This window comes from Strix uralensis, chromosome 4, assembly GCF_047716275.1.
Source record: "Strix uralensis isolate ZFMK-TIS-50842 chromosome 4, bStrUra1, whole genome shotgun sequence".
NCBI classification, from domain to species: Eukaryota; Metazoa; Chordata; class Aves; order Strigiformes; family Strigidae; genus Strix; species Strix uralensis.
Window position 1 is genome coordinate 65,098,249 of NC_133975.1, and position 23,517 is coordinate 65,121,765.

Below are 23,517 nucleotides of genomic sequence, written 5' to 3' on the forward strand. Positions count from 1 at the left end.
ATTTGTTACAATTTGTATTGGTGCTAATTTGTACTGAGTCATATTTCACATCTGTGTTGCTTGTTTTGCCCTGAAAACAGTTAAATATGAATGGTGTAATACTTGTTTCATCAAAGCACTAAAGCTGTGTTCAGTATAACTAACTAATACGTATTTTGAAAGACATGACTTGTCATTTTTAAAATGATGAGGTGAAAGCGGGCAAGTTCTGAATGAGTACAGCTTTTTTTTGGTATTTGAGTCCTCCACTGTGGAAGGATAACAATGGGGGGTTTTATTCTTTTCAGGGCAGCAAAGTACAGACGAGGGTTGGATTACTGATGTTGCTTTGCACATGGCTAAGCAACTGCTCGATTGCTGTCACCCACTTCCTTCACAATCCAGCCAATATACCTTTTGTATCCTTGACCTGCTTGCAGAGAACCGCTTACCTTGAAATTACTTGGATTATTCACATTCAGGTTAAATGTTTATCTAGATCAGTTTGCAGGGATACTGCATGACATGACAGAGAATGCACTGGGGCAGGAGATATAACCAGCCTTGTGTTGACAGTGCTCTGCGTACGCTGACCTGTCGTTAAGATGTGCATGTAAAGTATGGTGAAAAGTTACATCATTCCTGCCAGCAAAAAGTATTTTTTTATTGTGACAAGCCCATTGATATTTTTAGTGTTACTTACGCTTATACCAAAGAGGTAGGAAGAATGTTTCCTATTTCTGTTGAAGCCTATTTCTGTGCTTGCTTTTCAGGAAAAAATGTGATTAAAGTACGTAATGCTAAACTGTCACCTTATCTAAACTAGTTGTTCCAAAACAAACTTTCAAACCTCTTCGGTTAAGCAGACAGTTACTGAGAAAAGACATTTCAGGGAAGCCTAAAATGAAGAACCCAAGTCCTTCAAAATAGGAGTTAGCTTTGTGAGGGTTTCATCAGTTATTTTGCCTGCTTCCTAATCAAGCTTGGGTTTATGAGTGAAAACAATTTTAATTGGGAGTTTATACAGCGAGAAGTATGCTACATGTGTTGTGCTTATGAAATATCTTAAATATCCTTAACATGAGCTCTAGCTCACAGGGCAGATAGCCGAAAACCTTGGAGAAGAGGAGCAGCTTGTCCAAGGCCTGTGTGCACTTTTGCTTGGCATTTCCATCTACTACAATGACAATTCCCTTGAAAATTATAGGAAGTAAGTATGATGTAGAAATAAGAAAACTGTAGGAATGCTTCTGTGAATGGGCAGATGGTGGTTTAAGAAAGAGGCTTTTAACTGAGGCGGTGCAGTTGAGAATATTTGGTTGAATGTTTCCTATACGTGTTCTTTACAGGATGCAAAATAATGCCCCTCTAGCTAGGCAAAGCAGGTAGTGGTTTTGCATAGATTGTCTTAACGTGTGTATTTCTGGGCTGAGAACAGATGCCAGTGGCAGCTGAAAAATTGCTTCTTGAATATGAAGCATCTAGTGCAGTTCAGACTTGAGACAGATAATCCGAGTTGTAACTGCAAAAACCACCTTGAGGGAAGGATGGGTTCATTTCTCTTCAAGTGCTGCACTGTGATAGATTTATCTCTTCCTTTCAGAGAGAAGCTGAAACAGTTGATTGAGAAGAGGATTGGCAGGGAGAACTTCATTGAGAAGCTTGGCTTCATTAGCAAACATGAACTTTATTCCAGAGCTGCTCAGAAACCACAGCCTAGTTTTTCTAGCCCAGACCACATGATGTTTGATCATGAATTTACCAAGCTTGTAAAGGAATTAGAAGGTGAGATGTTACGCTCATTTCTGCAGTTTTTGTGATGAACTGATGACTGAACTACCAAATGTGCTGGATGTAATCCTCCTGAAAAGTAGTGTGATGGTACTAAAACGGAATGTTCTGAAAAACATGTTACAGTAATGGCTCTAAGCAGTCATATATCCAAGCTCACGGTTCAAGTATTTGGTAAAAATACTCTCAGTTCAAGCCCATAATCAGCTTGTACTAACTGGATAACTATATTCTTAGGTGAAATGATTCTTAATACATGCAGTGAGTTATCACACACTGTGGCCAAGAGGTATATTTACCTGTACTCACATAGAGACTAAATTATTGAGCATATACGATGGTAATAGAAGCTTGATTCGTGCAAGTATGCAATCTAGTATCTGCTGTTTCTGATTCATTAAGAAAAATGATGAATGCTGAATTTTGTGGCTTGTTAAAAAATAAGGACTTTCTTCAGGGTTTTCTGTCTTTCACAAAAGACAGGTTGTCATCATCCTTACCCTCTAACTAGTGTCCTGTTTATTAATATTGCCCAACTTAAATTGGTCTAGAGAAGGAAAAAACCTTGAAGCAGCAACAGTAAAGATGGTTTTGCCCAGTCACATTTCATCTGTGTGTTGCCCTTGTAGTCTTTAAGTCTTTCACTTATTTGCACAATCACTTGGGCAACAGTTGCAGTAGAGCCATAATGCAAGTAAAACATACCTTTTCTGATAGGAAGGACTTGAACCACCCATTTGCTTTTCTGAAACTGTGTAAAGCAGTAAGTGTGCAAACCTTGCTATAAAAAAAAATGCTGTTTCCTGTTTTCTTAAACCTTTTTTTAAAGTGCAGGTTGAGTTTCTAATGCCATGAACTCAGTTAAATTGGGTGAGGCTGCGAGACTGTTTTGAGGACAAAAAAAGATAGGTGAACTGGGCTTTAGTTGACGGAAACTCTTTTTGGCAGGTGTCATAAGTAAAGCTATTTACAAGTCCAGCGAGGAAGATAAAAAGGAGGAGGAGGTCAAGAAGACATTGGAACAGCATGACAACATTGTGACTCACTACAAAAAAGTCATTAGAGAGCAGGTAAGAGGGAGTAACACAGTACATGTGCCTCCAGATGTTGTTTGTTCTGGCTTTCAGAGGCACCACAGTGCTGTCTGATACCTGATGTTCCAAAACAAGTAACAAGGGATCTAGCAATGCGGAAACACTTCTGAAAACACTTAAGTTCTGGTTCAACTGAAATGTCAGTGTTAGAACAGTGGTTAAGTATAATTCTTTTCCTGGGGTACATCAGCTCTTCCCCGTGTTTAAGTGTTTCTTTTCAAATGAGTAACCGGAGAACTTGCAGCCCTTTGCAAAGAGATGTAATTCTTAGTTCTGTGCTCTCACCTTTGAAAAGTGACAGATGAAATGTGGCTGAATGAAGAAATGAAGTTTGTCAGTGAACTTTGGGTATACTTGCTGTGGTTGGACTCTTCAAAAAGTTTTTTTCCAAAGGTAGTTCAGTTGTTTTGTTGCCACAGCTTAGACTGAGAAGCAGAGGAGCAGCTAATCAACTGAAATGGCTGATGGGGAACTGAAGTAGGTGTTTTTAGTTCAGGGGTCTGGAATGGACACAATATAGTGGTACGTGTGGAATTAAGGGGTGCTTTTGAACTGCTGGTGAGGCTTTATTGAACATGTGATGACTGCAATTACCATGACTCTTTTAAAGACTCTTGAAGGGACCAAATGCATGCAGGCTTCAGTGTGATGGAGAAAAATTACAATCATCAGATAGATTTAATGTATTTTCTTTTTCTTTCTCCTGCTGTCCCTGGTGTGGGGATGCTGGAGGTCTCCTCCAAAAGATTTGGAAGGCATTGGTCTGGTGTGACAGGCTGCTTCTGTCTTTCCCAGGCTTTTTTCCTAGAAATAGCTAGCTAGGTTTGTATGAGGCTTTTCTGCTTATCTGTCACAGGTAGCACTGACAGTGTCACTAACCAGTGCTGTGTAACGGTAGAGTTAAGGTTTTTCTGTCTTTATTTGCACTCCTGACAGTACTGTATTGCAAAGTGTTATTACTCTGTCTTTTTTTTTTCCTCACAGGACCAGGAGCTTGAAGAATTAAAACAACGAATTAACACTTTAACATCTCAAAATGAACAGCTCCAAGGAACAGTTACACAGCAGGTGTCGCAGATCCAACAGCATAAGGACCAATATAATCTCCTTAAAGTACAGCTAGGTAGGCTGCAGAAAGAGTAATAAAGTAATCTTACTAGTGCAAAGATACATTGTGTGATTCATGGTAAGCTACAGAACAGCTCCAGCAGATGACCTGCTATCACTTCAGGCATGCTGTTGTATGTTCTGCAGCGTACGAAGACTTCCCATAGCAATGAAATGTACCTTTTTCAAGTTGATGTTGAGCACTGCAAACAATTTTTTTTGAGCATCAGATTTGCTTCAGTATCTAAAAATATTAGGTTTTTGCTTTAAGTGCTTTTAAACTTGTGAATGAGGTTTAATTTGTTGTTGCTTTGTGCTCAAGTCTTGGGTCTTGAAATAATATTACCGTTTTCTGCAAGATCTGTTTGAGCACTTCAGCTAGGACCTATCTGCCACGTAGGCCTGTTCATGGGGAAAACGAGCACTTGAAGAAGACCACCGTAGACCCGACAGTTCACTTAGATGGACCCATAGACATACTAGGATTAGCAGTAGCTTCTGACCTGATCCTGGTATCGCTTTGGTTGCCCATGATGAAAGCAAAGCCCTTCCTGGCTACCCTAGCTACTTCCCTGCAGCTGTGCCTGGTGGGGGGTGAGAGCTGAAGCTTGCTGTAGGAACCTTTGGCTATCAGGGAGCTGCTGGTAGAGGCTTCCTACACTTTTGTTTCTAGTTCAAAGCAGTTGTTGCTGTTCAGACTTAGAACGTGAACAGATGTGCCACTGTGTGTGCTGAAGTTTGGATCTGTGAATGAAAGCATGAATTAGGGAAGAATTGTGGTATGGCAGATGTGCAAGATGGGGTCTGTTACTGTCACTAGAGAGATTGCTAACTGAATGCTTAAATCAGGGCAGTATATTCAAGTTATTCAAAGGTCAAGATGTCTCATAACCAGGATATGACATGATTTCAAAAAGTAATTCTGCCTTCAGGATTATTTATGATTAAAAATACCTAAGGAAACAATTGTTCTTTGTCTATAGAATGATTTGTCTGTGAGCTTACTTTGGATTAACTGAATGACTGAAGCAGCATGGAGATGCAGCCACAAATACATACTTGAAGGAATGGCAAATTAGAGCTCTTCATTCAGCTTTTGATAGAGAATTCTTAAATACTCTGCTTTGGTTCTTGAGTTAGAATGGCTTGCATTGCTCTGCGGGGCAGGAGGAGGACAGGCAATAAATACTTTAATTGGTGTATTTTAAACTAACTTCAAAATGATGCTAGTGTTTGTGACCTTTGTTATAAACTTCATTTTTTAGGAAAGGACACTCAGCATCATAATTCCCACAGTGATACGTTTCAGATGAATGGCATTCAGATGGAAGAAGTGAGCAAATTGAAAGAGGAGTTGGAAGAATGGAAAAACAAGCATGAACTGCTGCAAGGGCAGTTAAGAGAAAAGGATTCTCTGATTGAAAAATTGGTAAGTGCTACCTGTCTCAGCAGAACTTGATGCAGCTTCCAGTTCCTGTTTTCAAATGTAATTTGCCTTAAGCTGTGTAAGTCCTCATTATGATGGCAGCCAAGCAATCATAACTGATTGCATGCTGGTAATAGGAAATACGGTGGGAGATGGCTTGAGCAGAGCCTTTTCTGCTTCACACTGTTTCCAAGAGTAATTTGTGCAGCTAACCTGTTGTGCTGTAGAATCAGTGGGTTTTAGCATGTTTTGATTGGGAAAAAAAATGGTAAGCATCTCCTAGGAGCTTAGTGGGGGTAATGCCTAAGACATGGTGGCCTGCTTGTCAAAATGCAGGATGACACATGCTGCTTTTATTTTGTGCATGTCTTCTGCATTTGAATTGGTGAAAGATGCTTTTGCATCCACTTCAAGAGACCATCCAGCTGCTTTCATTTAATGGGAGAGCTTTGACATGTATTTCTTAGCCTGTTTGCACCTTCTCTGCTGGGAACTCTTACCACACAAGCATACAGTTTGCTTAGTGTTCTGACAGCATGACTGTATTTAGTCTGTCTAGTTCTGTGGCTGATTTTCCTGTCGTTATTACAGAAGACTTCACAACTGGAAATGGGAGCAACAGAGCAGTCTTCGCAGACCAGCAAATCTGGTGGCTTGGAGCTTAGTAATGAACTGCAGAAGGTGAACTTGTGGTACTTCAGCAAAGCTGCGGCAAACAGCGGTAGCTCGGCATGGGAAGGGAGCTTTGTCAGACTTCAGGGAGGAGCACTGACTCCTGAGCATGTTGATGCCTTTAATGGTGTACCTTTATGTGATGATGGTACCTAATCTTGGAGCATCAAGATTATGCATCCAAAAATGAATCAGTTGTTTTTGCTAAGCGCATTTGAGCCAGCAGAAGACACTTCAACTGACTCTTCAGACTTGCAAAATCTATCTGTTTATCCATTGCAAAACATATCTTTAAATGTTGTTATTAAAGCTTCCAGGTATTAGATGTACAGCATAGAGTAAGTGTTTAAATAGCTGCAGATTCAGCACCTTAAGTTAGCTGTTACTCAAACAATACTCAGTGTTTCTCTGAGAACTAATAATACCTGGATTGATAAGTCATAATGGGTTTCTGCACCAAGAATGGTAATGAGGAGAGGATGCTAATGGGAGTGCTAGTGGTGTGAAATGCCTTCATAAACACAGCTGAGGATCAGACAGGTGCCTTGTTGGGTGTTCCACAGAAGAGAGTTAGTAAGAGCAGGATGGAAAATGCTGCATATTGCTGACTAGTTTTGTCTTCTAGAGAAAAGGTTGCTGTGCTCTCATTGAGAGAGAGAGATGGGCTTTCCTCTCATGTATGCTAGGATGAAGCAGTTAGTCTGGTAGCATTTTAACTGAAGAAAAATTTAATGTGAGTAACTACCTTGCTTTATCAAATTAACTTAAAAGTATGTTTTGTCTTTGTTTCCCGAAGGAATTAGAAATGCTTAGGAGTCAGATTCAACTACAGTCTGCAGAAATCTCTAAGCTTCAGATTGAGAATCAAAGGCTACAAATAATGGTACCACTGAAAAACCTCCTTATTTTCTCTTTGGGGACTAAATCTTGAAGGCTTTGCTTTCCTGCTTATGCTGTCTGTAGCTATTGTCCTAAATCAAGCTTGTTTTAGGAATATCCATCAGCAAGTGATTCCAACAGTGTTTTAAAGGAAGTAACATGTTAACTAGACAAATCCTTTATGAGGAAAGAGGTGACTTCCAGTGAAATTAATGCTCTGTGATGCCACTGGTCCTTCGTATTTTTAAACAAAGGAATACTAACCATTCAGTGTGTTAAGCTTATACCCTGATCAAAGGAAATAGTCTCCTGTGAGACACAAATACATGATATCATGTACATGAGAAGGGATGGTTATTCTTCTGAACAGGTGAGGATACTTATTTGAAAGTTGATGTACAGTTGAATGGCAACTGGTAGGTGCATCTGTCTGTGCAGATCTCCAAATGCTTCAGAGCTGTGTATTGAAAAGGTTAGCCAATAAAGCCTTATAGAATAGCTGAATAAATGTGATTGTGTCCTCAAAACTAGCTAACAGCATTAGAAAGTGAATGTTGAGCTAGAGAACTTAAACAACAAGTCATGTGTAAATGTTAGATGTTTCCACAGCACAGCTAACAGATAAAGCTGCAGGAGCATGGGCCACACAAACAACTGAAATGATGACAATATGTGATGTTTGGTGCTCAAGCCGAATGAGGGTAGCTCTTGTGTGCCCTGCCTGACAACTCTGCTATAATCAACACAGGGTAGTTAGTCTGTGGTAGCTGGATTCCCCAATTTAAATTCGTGCTTCTGGCTGGTTTGTTCTGACTTGTGCACCAAATACTAATTTTGGTATTGCAAGAAAGAGGACTTATGTGGGGAAAATATCAAGCGTTTAATGTACAGATCATCTGAGAGAGGAAGGCTTTTAAGGCTTCCACTGTCAGCAGTCTCAGCTGCTCTGATACAAGATGCCGTTGCACATGTGTTGGCCTTGTGTGTTCATGAGGCAGAGGCAGTGCAAGTGCTCCCTGCTGCCGCCAGCTGTCAGACCAGCTCCTCGCCGTCCTACAGACTGCCTACCTCTCCTAGAGCTTTGCTTAAGCCTGGTAGAACTGGAGAAGCAATTATCTTGAATTCATGCCATGCTGCAGTTTTAGCTGAAAGACAGCTGCCACATTTTAGAAATAATTACTTTGGGTAGGGCTGGCTGAGACTAAACTATTGGTATTTTTAGTCACATACAAAGATTTGGATATTTAGCTGAATAAAAAAAAATCTTTGGCACTTAAGAAGCATCTGAGTGAAGGTTGGTGGCCTGTAATAGACAGGGTCTGCCTAGAAAAAAACTAACAGTCTCTTTAGAGGGCAACTTCTATGAAATAAGGGTTGTACCTTGTGTTCTGCTTTTTGTGTGCACTTGCATATGTGTTTATTGAGACCCCAGGAAACATCGATCTGTTTCCTGATGCCTTGCAGCACAGGATGTATATAACTGCCACACTGTAAGAAGACAATATGCTTTTAAATTCTACAACTGACTTACTGTGTAACATCTTAGCTTGCTTTCTTTGTATGTGAGATAGTCAGTGCTCTGATACCAAATTTCTTGTCCACAGAACACAACTGCAGATCCTGTGTTAGGAGACACTGGTGCAACAGCAGCAAACAACTCTGAATTGGAGGGACGACTTGAGCAAGAAATAAAAGAATTGAAGGTTGGTAGTGCATGAACACCAAACAAAGTCACTTGTGATGCTCAGCCTTCAGTTAGGACAACTCCTACAGTAGGAAAGGCTTTGGGTGGAAGTGGTTTGTTTCCTCAGCATCTTGTTTCAGGCTATGTAGGGGAAGCTGGGTGTGCCTCCTCTTTTGTTTTTCACTTGGGAAATGTAGGCCTTGTCTGTCTTTAAAGAGTTGATAAAGGCAGTTTATGAAATAGCTTTACTCTGATATGGACAGTCCAGTTTGGCTGGAAGCAAGGTAGCCAATGTTAAGACTTCTACCTACCTTACTCCTGGTTGGTAATAAGGGGAGTTTAGGTAAGGAAGTGTGTGGGAGCAAGGCCACAGGGCATTTGGTGGGGTTGGAGCTGTTAAAGGTAGCATATGGAATGTGTTTGTAGGAAACAAGGCTTCAGCTGTTCCAGTGCTTATGGTGTATGTTGGGGTGGGATTTTTCCTGTTGCCAGAGTGAAGTCAAAGCCCTTTCTGAGGAAAAAGAATCACTAAAACAGCACCTGGATTCATCCAGTAGTACGGTTGCTATCTTGCAAGATGAGAAAAGCAAACTTCAGCAAGAAGTTGCAGAATCGAAGAAAGAACAGGATGATCTTCTGGTGCTTTTGGCTGACCAGGATCAGAAACTATCTGCACTGAAGATCAAATTGAAGGATCTTGGTGTACCGGTAAGCAAAACAATGGGTCCAGCAAGTTTTCAGGTCCTAGGCAGGTCTGAGCAATGTGGGTATGGCAATACTTGATCCAGTAAGTCTGGTGAGGCATCTTTTATAAATAGGGGGTTGTTGAATCTACCAGAGTTGCTTTCTCGACTTATATTGGCAGCCATCAATAACAGAAGATGACTGCCTTGTGAAAGAAGTGTTCAGATTAGGGATGTTTGAGACATACTTGCCAAACTCCTGTGAGGAACACTTGTCGTGTGTATGTCTGGAACAACACCTGACCACGTGCCTGGCCTTGCCGCAGCTTATCCTGGCTGCCAACTAGAAAGCAGATGATGGCCCTGTTATAGTTCTAAGCAATTGTTCCACAGATAATACAAGTGATAACTAGAAATCTTTAGTCTGCTGCTTAAGCAGCACTGAAAACTGTCAGGGCAGTTTCTGGGAGCCTTGTCTTCTGGCCGATCTCTTTCAAGAATGTTTGTGGCTCACAGCTGGATGTGTGACTGACTGTAATTAGGATGTAAAGTGGCTGTTGTGCTGCAGTTACTGTGGCTGAACGCCAGGCTAGAGCCTGGGTCTCCTATCGGGAGACAATCATTCTGTCGTTTATGTGATCCTGCTTAAAGAAGGGGTTGCATTTTGGTAGTTAACGGTCATCTGGTCCAGCTTCAGCTGTAGGAATGGGGTTTTAAAGAGTGTGTTGGGCAGAGGCATTATTTGTATTGAAAAATATCCTGTAAGTGTAGCTAAGGAATCTTTGAGTCTGACTTAAATTACTTAAATGGGGAGAAAATACCCTAGAAGACATTAGTAGCTTCACCTGTTGCACTGCAAAGCACTGTACAGACATGTTTTCCTCTTCAGCCTATTTGGTGAAGAGTGGGGCGTTTTAGTTCGTGCAGCTGTATGGGAAAGTGAACGGCATATGAAGTTGGGTACTCGAATGTACCGGGCAGAACTGATGGTGGTGAACAGAGGTGGCTGTTCCCAGCAGTCAGCCACCCTTAGGAGGGGAGTTAAAAACTCTGTGACATTACAAGATGACAGCTGCCTTTAGTAAGCACTAATTGATACAGCATGATAATTTTAGGTTAGCTTTAAGCTTACTTTGGCTCGCTTAGCATTTGTCTTGCCTTCAAAAGGTTGGATTGGAGTTAAGGGATGTTACTGCTCACAAGAAATCTTTCTTAATTTCAGGTTGAAGATGAAGATGATATTGAATCTGGAGATCAGGGGGATGAAGATGAGGATGGAGATGAAGAGGAGCAAGATTAGAATGCTTTTGTGTGTTACCATGAAAAATAGATTGCATTGCTATTGGGGAAAAAAAAATCTATTATTGGTATACAAAGCAAAACGTCTGCTTATGAGAAGCAGACAGGGAAATGGCAACCAGTGGGACTAGTTATAAGTTACTGAAGTGTTTGAAAACCCTTCATACTAGGTAAAGCAAACAAAAAAACACTGTTTAAGTTCTACATGAGTATCCCAAATTGTACTTGTTTAGAAGTTGCTTTAGACACTGTTTAAAGCATGGGATGACAATGTTGCTGCCTCAGTTCATTGTCATTGACAGAAGTTCTGTGCATTTGTCTATGGTTTTAACCTTCTGGAACTCTTAACATAATTAAATACAAAAGTATTTGGTTTAACATCTGTCAAATGGAATCATTGCCCCTGCCTTCAGCATGGAGCTTCAGTGTAATTTGTGGCTTCCCTTAAAGAGCAGCAGCGAGGTGGAAGGGTTGGGGTGGCTGCGGTGTGCGGTGGCCACTGCGCCGGCCTCGTGGGCTAGTTCTCTAGGTGTGGATGGACCTGCACAGCGTCGAGTGCCTTGACACCTGATACGGCTGCATGCGGAACCTCCCCGGGGAACCGCAGCGTTATGCTAATAATGTGGAAGAGGTTTCATGGAAACCTGCGTAAGAAAGGTAGCGTTTTTAAGAAGAATCTCTATGGAAAAACAAAGACCAATATACTCTTTCTAAAGATCTAATGTGCTACCGAGTCAGCATAAAAATAATTAAAAATCTCGTTGACTACTTCAGTAAGGAAATGAAAACTATGATTTATATAATTTATTGGCTCTTGATGAGTGAATAAAAGACAAAATTTTAAAAGAAAAAACAATACAGTAAATGCATCAATTTCTTTTTTTGGTAATAAAAATAGGTATGTCCACTTAGTACTCATTTAATTCTCTTGTCCTGTTTTAATAAAGTATATTTTAATACACATGTAAAATTGTCTAAAACCAGTCTAGGGCGGCAGATGAAAAAAACAATATGCCACCTACTGGGGCTCTCATCACATGAGTATGTAGGGGTGCTGGTTCAGTTTTTGCATTTTTCAAAACCATGGACTTCAGTAGGTGCTTAACTTCAGGCTTTTGTTAAAAATAAAATCCTTAAACAAATGGTAATTTGAGGAAGATCAGGACACAGTCTCTTTCAAAGGTACTTCATACAGTTGATGTGTGTTTTAACATGAAATTGTTGGAAGAAGTAGTTTAAATAAGCTCTACTCTTGCACTCCATCCTTGGGCAGATTTTTTTGGAATTGGGATGAAAAGAGCAAGGATGAGAAGCAATGCTAAAACAGGAGCTGAAATGCTGGGTGACTGTGGGGAGCTTACTTCCATGTAACAAGGCCTGGTCCTTACTTCTGCGTGACCAGCTTTCTGCTTAAGATTACACATCAACAAGGAGTTTTGAGCAAGCAGATCATGGGTGTTGCCTGTCCACCTTTTTTCTATGCAAAAATCCAAGAATGAGGGCAGAAGCAGCAGGCCCTAGAAGGCTATTCTAGATGGCTTTGCCATGTTTATTTACATAGCCAGAGTTGCAGATAGATTTACTGGTAAGAGTACTTTGATTCTGAGGCAGATTTTTGTTTTTTTAAAAGGCAGGAGATGCACAAACTACACCGAGTTAAAAAGCCAGGGTGGAAGGCCTGCAGTGCTCTTGCTGCTTCTCAGTGATGTGAACAAGTTCTAAAAGAACTGATAGCTTTGCTGCTTGCAAACCCACATTGCATGAATTCAGCCCAATATAGTGACTTAAACAAGTACCTCTTCCTAGTATGAATATACTCTTCTTGACATGAAATAGAAGAAAGAGGATAGTCTGTGGTCACTGTTTAAGTGGAAGGTGGTACAACAGCAGCATTGACAGCTAATAGGTCTTGTTTTTTTAAATTTTTTTTTTTCAGTGCAAATGCTGGAAGTGAAGGGTTTTTGCTTTGCCAATGGTGTTCTGGAGCTCTTGTATCAAACTGGATGGAGTGCTAGCTTTTAAAGTCAGCAGGGGGAGTAATAATAAAAACTGTGACTTAATGCTCAAGCTTTCTGTGTTGGGACTTAGTACAAAGTGGGTGAAATGGTATGCAACCATCCTTACTACAGTCACAAGATAGGATTGTTGCAAATAGCTGAACAATTTAAGTACCCAGGTCCCACTGTATGCATGGATATAGGCTGATATTTCTCATCCCTTGAAAATTCTGTTTGTGACTAGAGTTCTTCAGCCACAATGCAATAGGAGTTTTTAAGCATGGTGCCTGTAATCTGTTAAAGAAAAAAAAAATCTGGACTTCATGGTATGGGTTTTATATAATGATCTAGATAATTTTTGTTGTTGGGTTCTCTAAAGCTCATGTTAGATTAGACTTGCCTAAACTGAATTTTGTCATCATGATGTCTTCTGCAAGCTTTAAACTAAACTACTTCCAAGTGTTGGAAGCCATCTGTGCATTGCAGTTTCTCCTTTCAGTGCATTTAAGCATGAGATAGTTCCAGTGTCATTTACTGCTGCATTTGCTTGCTACCATGTGCTGTCTCTCCTGACCAGATGCAAGGCCTATTAACTATTCCCATTGGACTTTATTCCAGTGTGGTTGAAACACAGAGTTAGCTTGACTGGTAATCAGACTGGGGATGGAGCTGTCCTGCTAGTTTCAATGTGTCTTACATAAAATGGTGTTGATAAGAATTGCAGTGAGATTTTTACTCTTAACTCCAAGCCTCACTTGGGGATTCCTAGAGGTCAGTGAGAGGTGCGTTGATGTAACTGGGGCTACAGTTGGGCTTGCTAGGCATGTAGCTGTACCCATGTGCCACTGTGAATGGAACTTGAAGAGTGGAAAGAAGGAGTATGCTCACTTTTTAAGGAGTTTAAATTTGCACTGAGTGATTCAGTCACCAGTGTTATCATCTGAAAAAATGGGAGCAACTTTCTGCATGTCTTGGGAAGTCAGTTTTAAAAACGCCTTTTTTAATGAACCCTGGTACAGGTGACAACTTCAGCACCCAGTGTCCTGTGAGCGTTGGTGTTCCCGGTTGCTGCTGTCAGCAGTTTCACCCCCAGGGAGCTGGTGGCAGTTCATCCTACCCTGCTTAAACAAGATGGATCTACTTTGTACCTGCTTGAACCTCTTCCCCCATCACTGTCAGCTGTCCTATGAAGCAGTGCTTTTCTTTGGAATTGTTGGATCTTCCCGTAGAGAGGGAAGGTGGCAATGGAGAAGGAGTGGTGTCAGGAAGCATCGTGGCTTTGTCATGTGCGGAGAGCCTGGAAAGCTGATGTGGCCTGTAGAGCTGGCCAGCAGGGAAATCTGCTCTTCCCTCCCATGTCTCACTAGGTGATCTGTGACCTTGCAGGCTCTTTGTTTATTCTACGCACCTTTTACATTGCCCCAGATGTTTTTACTTTATTGTCTTCTGGGTGCCCTTCTGTTAGGTCTTTAAAAATGCTGTGGGCAGAAATAAATAGATATTTATGTAAGTTGTTCTTCAGTATGCGATCATGCCCTAGGAGGCAAGCGTGTCTCTAGAGGGAAGGGGAATACAGAAAGGAAGATAGGGGAAAATAAACAAACCTTTTCCTTGCACTGATGAGACAGAATCACCTGAAAAATAAGCATAAACACAGACTCAGTATGTGAAAGCACAAGGCACATGATTGATGGTCTGGCCTGATCTTGATCAGGAGCTGTTGATCTGGCAACCTTACCTGGACATCCGTGCCACTCCCGAAAGATGGTATGCTGCAACATTTTTTGTTGCCGTTCTCTGCAGTGTTATGCTTGGGAAATTCTTCCTTTTGGATGCAACTTCAAAATGTTTGAAATAGCAAAAAATGAAGGAAGAGATAACTAGGTGGGGTAGGAAGTTCAGGAGACTGACAAACTGGTTACAAACAAGTTCTAAAGAAGCCTGTTCAAAGCGCTTTTCCCAATTAGAAAACCTGTTTCACTGATTATTTTATTGCACCATCCTAGTGGTATATCTTCCTGCTGGTAGCAGGCGCGTCTGGATTATAACTGTATCATTGTCAAACGGGTGGCCTTTGCCCAGGAGGTATTCACTTGACTCTGCGTTCTTGGCTGTGTCATGAAAATTAGGTTTATTCTTAATTTGTTGGAATCTGTTCTTGTCCCATTATGATTGGGACATCATGAATGCAGGGTGTTTTTCCTCACTCGGCACAGCATTTGGATCCTTTCCACATAGACTCTTTGTCAAAGCAAGCAACTGATGATAGTGAGGAGGTAAATACATCATAGATTTCTAGGTTGCTTGTTGCACATACCGACATCAATACAGATAAACAGGCCAAGAGGGGCTGAGCTGCAGCGAATACCAGGAGTGAAGACCAGAAGCAAGTAATTCTGATTATTGTATGCTAACAGTAGAACACCATAACCCACTTGGAGTCCAGAGCTGGTGCTTATGCGCCATGTCCAGACCAGGCAGTGTGGGTCCCTCCCTGTACACCCTTTCAGGGCAAGGGTTTTCAGAAAAGGTCCAGTGCTGCCTGGTCTGAACATGGGAAGTCTTTGTAATTTCTTTAAGATGGCTGCTACACCATTTTCTGGATCAGTTGTTTGCAAAGCACAGACTTCAGGGAAGCAAAAGCAGCCTTACCCGAGTTATGCAGCCTGCACCTGCCACTGGTCTTCTGCAAGCTCAGAAATTGCCAAACACTCTTCATTTATGTGAAGTTCTTAAAATCAAACCAAAGTGTTCAGTAATGCATACTTAAGAGATCTCTTTTTTTTGTAAATACTTTACTAGAAAGAATGTCTCCCATTCTTTAAACTATAGGAATAAGGGAAAGTTTGAATGAGGAGAGATGGGAGACAGATTGAGGGGGGAAATTGGTGGCTGAGCCACCAAATCCCTAGCCTGTGCGGTGATCAGGTGAGGCAAGTGTGGGTGCCCATGGAACATGGCTGCTCAGTAAAGCCCTTCGGCCAGCTGTCAGTGTGCTCAGTGCTCAGTGGTGTGAGCAGGACTTAATGCTAGCAAGCTTGACACCTCTCAGGGTGGATCAAGTGCCCCTGTACCACGTGCAGCATCATTCTCCCTTCCACCAAGAGGATTTTTAACCGTTCTGCACTCCCCCAGCCACCTTGCTTGCTGAACCAATCCATCCCACAAGCAAGGTTTGCCATTGTCCCACAGGATCGTTCCTCCCTCAGCCCCCAAAAGACACTGGAGGAGAACCAGGACCTCTTCTCCTGTTCTTCCTGAGTGCAAGTGTTCACCGAACAGCATCTCTCCTTTAAATAAGTAGCTGACAGGATTACCCCAGCCTCGAGCATTCATGAGCAAAGAAGAGCAGTTGCAGGACAACTGCCATCAAACAAGAGCAAAGTCCCTGTGGTTGGCCGAGTTGTGCTCTTTTCTTCTGTAGCACAACTCTGTTGTGAAAAGAGAAGTGAAACACATTTCTTTAATTGCTCGCTATCCCTCTCAATTGCTATTTAAAGTGGGACTCTGTCATACTACTTACTTCTCTCTGTTACACTATTTGGCATGTTTCTAAATCACACCTCCTACCTACATGGCACTGTTGTGTGCATGTATGTGCGGCCTGTAGGAAACAGTCTTGGCAGTGACCCTTTGCAGAAATGGGTGTTGGGAAGTGACACCTACAGCTCAAGTGCCCACAAGGCGAGATGTTGTATCTCACCCGGCATGCCAATCCAACTAAACTGATCTTTGAAAATCCACAGGCCCTCTCTGTGGAGGCCGGTGGTGAATCTATGTCACTAGATAGATAGTTGCAGCACTTAAAAATTGCTCTCTGCTAATTTTATAGCCCTGTTGTGAAGGCTGTAGGTTTTTCTGTACATATCTGACTCCTTTGCTCCATGAAGCAGGTGCAGAACATGACATTTATTTGAAATGCCTTTTCAGAAACAAGAAACAGCTCTGGACAAGCCTGTGATCTCTTCCTACGACTTATATAAGAAACCAATAATCTTATGACACTGTTCTTGATAAAGGACATCCTACTGGGAGTAGACTGTGATGCAATGGACTCAGATCCTGAGGCTAATGTGAAGGTTAGGCCAAGGCTGAAAATACCGTTGGTGCATCATGTTGCACCTTGAAGCTGAAAATTTCACTGCTGGGCAAAGAAGGGACAGTCTGTAGTCATTGACGGTTACTTGCAGGCAGCACGTGTTTCACTAAAAGCAGTGTAATAAATCACAGGGCAGACAGCCTGCTTGACTGGAAGGAGATACTAGTGCCAGTCAAGAAGAGCCATTGCTCTTCAGGCTGGTCCATTTACACATGGGAAGATCCTTGAGAAAGCACATGCTCTGGGGTTAGTGTTACAGAGGGGCCCCAGCTCAACCCCCATGAGAGCAAGCAGCAGATGAGCTCAGCAACAAGAAAAATGAATTACCCCCAATCATCGGTGAGACCTGAGGCACAGGACAGCTGAGACTCCACCAGCCATGTCAGCAGATGCAGCCGTTGCAGTCAGATCACTATCTCCTTACTGACCTGGGGTGTTGAGGCTACGTGACAGACTGGGTGAGAGAGGTGCTTCCCAGCTCACAGGACTGACACCGAGCACACAGTCGCAAAATCAGGTCCATGCTATGGGAACGAACCATTTCTGGCTATTCTGTGCAGCGTCTCCATTTAGGCAACAGAACAACAGTCTGACTTTTATGCAAGCCCCTGGCTGTGCCTGGAAGCATCACCAAGAAAATCAACTGGGCAGTATGGAGATGTGCCTGGCTCTGCAGTCTCTGCCCTCATCTAAGATGGTCAGCATGGGAGGACTATATCCCACGTCCAGAGAGTGAGAAGGCTCTCATCTGAGTTTCACCACCAGTGAGGGGTTCCCAGAGCTTTCCTGATGGCTGCTGAGTTGTCTGGCACAGCCAGGGCTCTTGGCAGGGCAGGGATTTCTCAACACCCTGTCTTACACCAAGGAGCCACGTGGTGAGCCCAAGGAAGGCACGTTCTGCATCCACAACAGGAAAACAGCTTGCTCTTCGGCTGCTTGGCTCTCCATTTGGGCCACACTGGGGCCAAAGACAGAGCTGGTGCTCATGTACTTCTCAGTCATGCTGGCCCAGATTTCCAACAGAGCAGGAGCCAACTTGTGGAAGCACGCGAGTCTAGGGAGAAGCTTTGCTGGTGCTTGCATGACTCTGAATTTGCTTCTTGAACTCCCAATAACCTGCTCCTCCCTCTGCAGACAGATTTGTTGCCTGTACCTTAACATATTTCCAGGGATGTTACCTGAAAGACCTTTCTTATTCATTCTGTATCTGACTTACCCCAAGTTTTAGCCTGTCCTGTCTATTCATACTTCTTCTTTCAGAATGAAGTGCAGAGTGGAACAGAGGGTCTGCATAGCTGCTATTTGCTGCTTAAGACATGAAATAGGTGCAAAATGGTAGGATCTCTGCTGCCTCAGTAGAGGAAGGGCCAGGTTGCTGCAGGTTCACATCTCTAACTCTACAGGCTCCCTCGCTGATGTGTACTCACACCAGTAAATCATGGAGCTGGACATTTCACTGGCTGAAGAGCTTAGCTCCTGGATACGCATACAGTCCAAAGGCAAAGGAGAAATGGTGCTTCCCCACTAATTAGGGGAGTGCTGAGACATGTACAGGTTTAAGCTAGTAGTACAAGCCTTCCTGCACCTCATCTGCTGACAGATTCTCACTGCTGAACACTCACAATAAGATTCAGTCTAAAGTGAGACCAAAGTACAACCACCTGTTGTCTTCATGTCATCTCCCACGACACCAGCAAGTTGGGTGATGACAGCACAAAGTCGCATGCTGTGTCTCCACCTGCCCTCCTGGGGGACCCCTGTCTCTCACCTGCATGCTTTGAGCCCCCAAAATGATGATGCAAGGGACAGCGGGTTTGCTGCAGGCTACATTCTTCTGCCGGTGGCTCAGGAGGGTGTGCGTGTGGCTGGGAGGGAGAAAGCTGCCGAGGTAATTAGTTAGACCTTGTTTATCCTTAGGCATGTCTCTGTAGCCATCTGGGCTAGTGATCCTGGGTAAGGCTTTGCCACCAGATGTCTTGACGCTCGCCGAACGCTGGCATGGCCACCAGAGGTCATGGTGTTCACATGCACGGCACCGACACCCAGCCAGGAACCCCGCGCCTTGCCGGGTCAGTGGAAGGGTTGCCAAGCTAACTAGACAGTCGCTTTTGATACTAAACAGAGCTGTAGGGCTAACAGCTATAATATAACTTACTCTCCTGCTACATAAGCCTAGTAATTCTCAACCTAAAATAGTTTTAGCAGCTGGCACAGTTTGAGGACGTAAATTTATCTGAAACAAGAGCTTGTCATGGAACTTGGGTTTGGACTTTGCAGGCTCACGGTGGTTCCGTTAGTGTGCTCCTGCCTGCCAGCCTCTGAAATCCGAGGGTTTTGTTGTGTAGTTGTTAAACAGAAAACAAGGCTCTTCTGCTGAGCTCCCCAGTAAAATGGACCTGCCTGGCAGTTTCAAGGCAGTCAGTCCCCTTGTTCCTACTCCTTAGATGGAACAGAAAGAAACCTGTTTATGCGTCAGCTGTCAGGCTGAAGCCAGCACTGTGTCGACTTGGGTTCAAACCTTCCAAACTCCCATTCAGCGTTGTAGTGACAGACGTGGAAACCTGAAGGCCTGTCTTTCCACTCTTTGATGGAGAAGCAACAGAGTCCAAGAGGGAGAGTGCTGGACCAAGTTAAAAGTCCTGTTTTGTCACTGATCCACTGTGCGACCCCCGCAGATGAGCGGCTTGATGTGCCTCAGCCTCCACGCAACTTCCTTTCCTGGGCTTTTGCAAGCTTCTGTGATGCATGTTGTGCTGTATGTGGATACGGTGCCAACATCTCTGGCTGTGGGGCTCCTGGAAAACGCAGGTGAGAAAGCAGGCACAGCTAGCTCCCAAGCTGAGGACAAGCTCAGGCGTTGTGCTGCCCTCCCATCCTCTCCCCTCCCCTCTTGCTGCCTCCTTTTTGTTTAAATTGCTGCTCCTGAGTTCACTGCAAGGTGACTGGAAGGCTGCTTGTTTACTTATGTCTCAGTAAATGAAGGATTTACTAAAAATCACCCAGGTTGAATGAAAAGCTTTACTGACCGGAAATACTGGCATGCTTGAGATCACACAGGGTGTGAGTAGCAGGAGAAAGTGTTGAGATATCTTGTTAAAGGTTTCTAAGCTGTTTTAAAGCACAAAATGGAAAAAAAATCTGGAAATAAAACCAATGCTAACTCTTCCCCATTTTTCAGTGCAAAATGTGTCAATGTCTCTCTCTGCTCACACAAACACCAGGAACGAGAATGGACTGCCTGAAAGGTTTAAATGCAGGAAGCCATTTATTTGTTGGGAGGGTTGTTTTTTGGTTTCTTTTCAGGGAAGCTGTTTTCCCAAACATCTGTTGGTGGGAAAAACATTTTCCCAGGTGGTTATGGAAGAGAGCATCTGTTAGGATGCCTGGTGAATGAGCAAAGGGCTTCTCCAGCCTGTCAGGGCCAAGAGTGAGTACTGGAATACAGGAGGCTGCCAAGGGTCTGATTTACTGGAGCTGCTTGTGGTAGGAGGCAGTCGGTTTTGGCCCAGACCACCAAGCAAAGAGCAGGCACGGCACCCCAAGGCGACAGCAGTGAGACGCTCTCTAAGCATGTTAGTTCTCCCCAGCTCCCTCCAGCACAGCCACCCCTGAGGGTGCACAGCACAAGGGCTGGTGCTGTGGCCTGTGCAGCTGAGGTGAGGACAGAGCAGGCTCTGACAGAGCGCTTGTAAGGGTAACTGCTCCTTTCCCAGTAAAAAAGGACAAGGTTGTGTCAGCCTGCTCAGATGTACAGGCACATGCCAAAGGTAAAGTAGGAACATGCCAGGCTCACTCATCACTCCAGGAAATCCGCTTGGATAAGAACAAACTTTCTCTACTATTTTTTTTAAATCTCTCAGACACCTACACTCAACTTTTTGTCATAAGCTGTCTGGACCTGATTTTATCTTGCACGCTATGCACTTGAATGAGAAGGAAGGGGGTGATGGTTGGGCAACTGATATAAGGCCTCCACTGTGAGTAACCTCAGCTGCAGGTAGCCCATTACTCACTCCTCTTCCTGGCAGGGCCCTGTCTACCTGCTTTTCAAAGTATTTCTAAACACATGTGTGGCTGCAGGCCACAGGACCGGCTGCCATGCCAGAACTAAATGGGCTTGGATTGGGCTCTGCAGGGCTGGAACTGCTGGGAGTTTTGCTACCTTTTGGGCAGCCTGAGCAGGTCTGCCTCTCTCCTGCAACCACTAAGGACTGAGAGCAACTGCTGCTTCTGTCCCCCATTTTTTCTGCTCTGTTGTACAAGAAGAATAACAAGTACCTTTCATCTAGAGGCTAGAAGCTTTCAGCAGTGAAATTATACCTTTATTCCCAATGGTATTTTCAACACGTTATTCTTAATCCAAGACCAGACCTAGAGGCATGTTTTCTCTGGGATTTCCAGTCCATGTGGCTGCCTATTTCCCACACATGTGAGTGCACATCCAAAGGGGAACAGAGTAAACGAGGCTCCTCAGGACTGTTGCTCCCAGCTCTTGGTAGATCATGCTTTGCCCCGGTCGCTTGTGTATTGTGTTGGTGGTGTTTCCACCACAGCCACTGTAGCTGGATACAGTATAGACATCTGTTTGTTTGGTTTGCTTTTAAAATAAAGCTGGGATGCTGAAGAATGCCACACCTCAGCCCACCCCTCCTGTGCTGTGTGCTGCCGAAGCCAGCGTATGCCAACTACGGTCATATGCCACCACTGTGCTGTTGTCGTGATGAGGTTCCATCTCCGCAGGTTGTCCTGCCTGTGCCGGCCGACCAAGTGGGCTCAAAGATCTGGCTGTGCCACTGTGCATGTGGCCTTGCTTCATGTCTCTGTGCAGCTTTGAGGACTCTGCACTACTGTTCCCTGAATGACACATGCTACCAAGCAGTCCTGCCTGCAGTGCTATGTTTTTCTGGTCACAGCTGAGTCGGTGGCCGTGAAGGGCTATCTCAATCACAAGAAGTGTCACAACTTGCACTTGTTTATTGTGTGCTTTGCAAGTCCACAGAAGCAACTGGACTTATGGCAGCTATGTCAGACACCGGACAATTTCGCAAAGATGTCCTTTATCCAAAGCTATGCTCTAGATGTGCATGCACTCTTAGGCTGGTTGCATCATCCAGACAAATCACTGACTTGGCCATCTAAAGACAAGGGCTCCTCCTATGCGCATAGAGAGCGTGCGAGTGTCTGAGCTGGGCCCAGAGCTGTGGGTGAAGTGCTCTGATGTGATTACTGTGGGACTTGAGACAATTTCCTGAAGTTTCATATACACTTGAGTCACATCTGCCCCTTGCTCTGGAAACCTTCTGCTTTGACCTCGACAGACAGTGGAAAAGACCAAGTGAGAAATTCCCTTCCATTTCTGCTTTTACCCTTGAAATGTAGCTTTTACAATGGGGCTGGCTATACAGTATTCTTCATCCTTCAGCTCCTGTTTGAATGTTCCTGGTGACGCTCCCAGCTCCTCATCAGAGGTTGTGCTGACTTCTGATTGTGCAGATAACGTGGCTGTTATTCTTTCTTCCCTATTGCTTCATTGTATGCAACAGGACATTAGTCAAAACAGTTGCTTCCAGGTACCTGCTGTTTCAAGGATGATCTATCTACAAGTATCTATTATTTGCAGATTTGCTGCTGTATTTCCCTGAGGAATCTCCCAAATGAAGTGTCAGGGCAACAGGACTGATGATGTAGCACATCTTTCCACCTCTGGGAAGATGACAGGACTGACAGCAGCTATAAGTCCACATGAGACTAGGAACTGCACAGAGGTTCCCTGCTTTCTGCCAAAGCCACTCCTTACATCCAGCCCTCTCTGCCGGCAGGGGAGAGCAGCACCCCTTTCCTTGGAGGATGCTGGCCAAGATGTGCTTCTAAGTGCCTGTTGCATCCTGCATTCGGCAATGTGCATGAGCTGACTAAAGCTCTGGGGCCTGCCTCAACTGCCTGCTCACATATGGTGCCTGTGACCCATACCTGCCAGAGGCTGTGGTGCTGCCTGGAAGTAAGGAGCACACTTGGAGAGACGAGTGCTTTTGCAGCATGAAGCCCACGCTCAGTTTGTCCCTGAACCTCTGGCTGTGGTTTTCCATGCAGATTTCCAGGTGTGGGTGTATGTCTTGCATCCATCTAGGCCCCAAAAAAACACCCGAGTCCTAGACTCCTCAGGAAAGAAATGGAAGGAGATCCCAATTTAAAATGGCCTCTCTCTTAGAAGGTCTCAAACCATGCATGTGCCACCTGTATGCTTTCCACAGCTGCCCCTTATGTCCAGTTCGCTCAGACACAGGTGAGCACAGAGCAAAACTGTTTCAACCCTTTGTCTTTCTGTTCTTTGTCCAAAGGACAAGTGAGAGAAGATTGCTGGTGTGATGGAAAAGCCACACTAATGGGAAGAGAAATGGGGATCACCTTGCAGTTGTGGCCTAAAGACAATGTTGTTCATGTGGCCTGTGCTCAGCTCCTTGCTGCCCAGCCTCTCCGATACCTCAGCTGGACAAGAGGAGAACAGGAGAGGTCCTGCCTGCTCAGTGTTTTCTGGATCAAAGCAGAAAGCAAGTAAGTGAGGAAGGAGCTGGCCCCATGTAAGCTGGGTTCTTGTAACGCCTTGGAAGACAGTCAGCATGTTGGAGCAACAGGCAGCAGCCAGTGCCTGAGTGTGCCTGGCAGAAGACCAAGCAGGCAAAGACAAGCTCTGTCTACTGAGTAAACGGCGAGCAATCTCCTGTGAAATCTTGGCAGCGGGAGGTATTCTGTAAAATCACAGCTTCCGCTGCGGTGTTTGTTTTGTATGGAGCTGGGTTTTGTCCCATC

General features: G+C 43.9%; 1 protein-coding gene across 7 annotated transcripts in view; it reads left to right on the plus strand.

Moving 5' to 3' along the window:
- The window catches only part of USO1 (USO1 vesicle transport factor), a 37,257-nt gene extending 25,720 nt beyond the window's left edge, over window positions 1-11,537 (plus strand). For all 7 annotated transcript variants that reach the window (XM_074866997.1, XM_074866999.1, XM_074866998.1 and 4 more), the window contains 11 exons: window positions 288-398; window positions 1,071-1,189; window positions 1,583-1,764; window positions 2,719-2,840; window positions 3,849-3,987; window positions 5,237-5,400; window positions 5,989-6,078; window positions 6,866-6,952; window positions 8,553-8,651; window positions 9,125-9,340; window positions 10,538-11,537. In XM_074866997.1, the coding sequence (XP_074723098.1) occupies window positions 288-398; window positions 1,071-1,189; window positions 1,583-1,764; window positions 2,719-2,840; window positions 3,849-3,987; window positions 5,237-5,400; window positions 5,989-6,078; window positions 6,866-6,952; window positions 8,553-8,651; window positions 9,125-9,340; window positions 10,538-10,615 (1,407 nt within the window). In that variant the 3' untranslated portion in view covers window positions 10,616-11,537. The remainder of the gene's footprint in view (window positions 1-287; window positions 399-1,070; window positions 1,190-1,582; window positions 1,765-2,718; window positions 2,841-3,848; window positions 3,988-5,236; window positions 5,401-5,988; window positions 6,079-6,865; window positions 6,953-8,552; window positions 8,652-9,124; window positions 9,341-10,537) is intronic.
- Window positions 11,538-23,517: the final 11,980 nt, after the last annotated feature.